The 2,500-nt window shown below is 38.6% G+C and overlaps 1 protein-coding gene across 3 annotated transcripts in view; it reads left to right on the top strand.

Moving 5' to 3' along the window:
* The window catches only part of LOC135205535 (sugar transporter SWEET1-like), a 92,537-nt gene that overhangs the window by 35,155 nt on the left and 54,882 nt on the right, over positions 1–2,500 (top strand). For all 3 annotated transcript variants that reach the window (XM_064236292.1, XM_064236290.1, XM_064236289.1), the window contains exon 5: positions 1,706–1,990. In XM_064236292.1, the coding sequence (XP_064092362.1) occupies positions 1,706–1,990 (285 nt within the window). The remainder of the gene's footprint in view (positions 1–1,705; positions 1,991–2,500) is intronic.

The following is a 2,500-nucleotide window of genomic DNA, read 5'->3' as shown; positions in this document are numbered from 1 at the left end:
CGCCTATGGTGACCCACCCCTAACAGTTAATCATAATTCAGCACTGATCAGGACCCCCCTATAAATGTCAACCTGGGCACTTTGTTTCTCTAGATCCTTCTCACCACATCCAGAGGATGACCATTGAGCTAGTCAAAACTTGTCGATGGCACCACTACTACTGCTTCCAGAAGAACCAGTATCCAGACCACCAAACGAGACCACGAAGGAATCCACAGATTTCTGAGTGATTATTTTTGATAGAATACATCCCATACTCCAAGATATAATTTTCCAGTATGCTAACCAACATCGCTGAACTGAAAAGCAAATTACAGGCAGTGATTTTTGGGGCTTATTGGCATCAATAACCTGATTTTGGTGCCGATAACCGGTTATTGGCACCTCTGTTAGATATGTATTGGCGCCAATACTCTACTATCGACATTTATAACCGGAAATTGATGCCTTTCAGCATTGGACAAGCGGCATAAAACTGAATCGCTGATAACTGGGAACTGCCTGTATAAGGAAAATCGAAAAGATCCTGTATTAAGATAAATTTGTATTTGTATAATAGTACAGCTACCCTTTTCAACAAGACTTGTTTGATAGGGGATCTGCTCCCTTCATACAGTATTATTATTATTATTTTATTCTGGAAGTAAACCCTCTTTTAAACATGCTTGATTAAAAGTAATTGCTGCCTCAGCTGTATTAATTTTATATAGGTTCGTCTCTATTTTTCTAATTATGGTTTTCTCATTGTTGCTTAAACTGGTGAGCAACACACCTAAGGTTGACATGTCTAAAATAGGTAATTATTAAAGTCAAATTTAATTTGATTCAAAGTAAAGTTAGTCAAATTCTGGATTTTGAATATTCCTTGGGAGTGGTCGCGATGTTTCATCTGGGACTTCAGACATCCTCTTAGGTGGAGGTAGGTGTTGGACTGAAGCAGGAGGATGAGTCAATCTGCTTATGTACTGGCGGTGCAGTGGGGGTCTTCATGCCGCTGCTTTTTCATTGGCTTCAGGCTAGTGAGCTGCTTTATGATTGGCTGCCTGGCTGTGGGCTCAAACCAATTCCGAAGCGCATGCTCAGCAGTCATGCCAATCTTCTCAGTTGCGTGATGTCACACGGGGCTTCATTTTGATATGTCAATGGCTGCATGACGTCACTGCTGGTATTATTGATAGTGTTAAAGTTAAAATAGGCAGTTACAAGCATTTTAGTTTAAGGGGTACAAGGTATTTGACTGTTACAAGCCAGTTACATGTAAGCATTGTTAGAGGGAATTTTTGCATTTCTGCGGATTTTGCATTTCTGTGGTAGGTTCTGGAACCTATTCCCGCCTATGAATGGAGGAGGACTGTATGTGTCTATTTATCACACCTCCCATCAATGTGGGATTCAGCTATGTAATTATACATACTTGTAAGTTACTTTTATAAAAATGGTATTTTTATAATGAAGTAATTATAGTACATGCTTGGAGCCCATCGGAGCCCTCCCTCCTCCCATCTGATGGACATAAGCATAAACAGAATGAGGTTTGTCTGCTAACTCTCATTAGGGGGTGAGACTAGTTACCTACACAAAACCTCAGTGTTGCTACCACGAAATTTAAATTGAGCTGCTACGAATAAATGAAACTAATAGCTATGCAATTACTTGATAAGTATGTATATACAATAAAACTTATTATAAAAATGTCATATTTCAGAATCTGCCTCAGAAGTAAGAGAGTCACGGCTGGGTTTGGTGTGCTGCGCTGCCAGTGTTCTCTTCTGTGCTTCACCTCTCATATCCCTAAAAGAAGTCTTCAGAACTCAGTCTACAGAATGTTTGCCATTGCCACTAATTCTAGCAACGTGCGTAGTCACTGGATTGTGGTGGCTGTATGGTATCATAATTGAAAACAGTTTTGTGCAATACCCGAACTTGATTGGATGCGGAATATCAGGTCTGCAACTCCTGCTCTTCGTTATTTATCCAAGAAAAAGGAAAGGTAATTAAGGCATGAGTTTTAGTTTGAGGAGAACAGTTCAAGGATGATAAATTAGACTTTTGCAAGTTGGGTTTAGGTGATGCACTGTCGTAGTTGTATTTATTTAATAGTTTGTATTAATAATACTTGCAGTGCTTGTTGTTGATTTATACGGTTGTTCGTTGAAGCATGGAATTGTTTTGACTTTGTTGGAGAATTAGATTTGACTTGAAAAGGTCACAATAAATAACTGTTTTTCTTACAACTTGTTCTCTATCTAAAAATCTTCCTTGTTAATTTTTAGGAAAAGAAAGCTCCAGATATTTCCACAGGAAACAATACAGTAATACATTGGAAAAGACATTTTGATTAGTGATTAAAACACAGAAAATTCCTGGAAGCACTATTGAGGGGTTTCACTTCGTGCAAGGCATGTTTGTCTTTTTAGTTTTGATGTGGCAGATATTGTTTCTGCTCTTTATCATGCATGCCCAAATGAGTGAATAAAACTGAAAATAGGCTCCTCCCTAA

The sequence above is a fragment of the Macrobrachium nipponense genome, chromosome 24 (genome assembly GCF_015104395.2).
Source record: "Macrobrachium nipponense isolate FS-2020 chromosome 24, ASM1510439v2, whole genome shotgun sequence".
In the NCBI taxonomy this organism is placed as follows: Eukaryota; Metazoa; Arthropoda; class Malacostraca; order Decapoda; family Palaemonidae; genus Macrobrachium; species Macrobrachium nipponense.
This window is presented reverse-complemented; position numbering and strand designations above follow the sequence as displayed.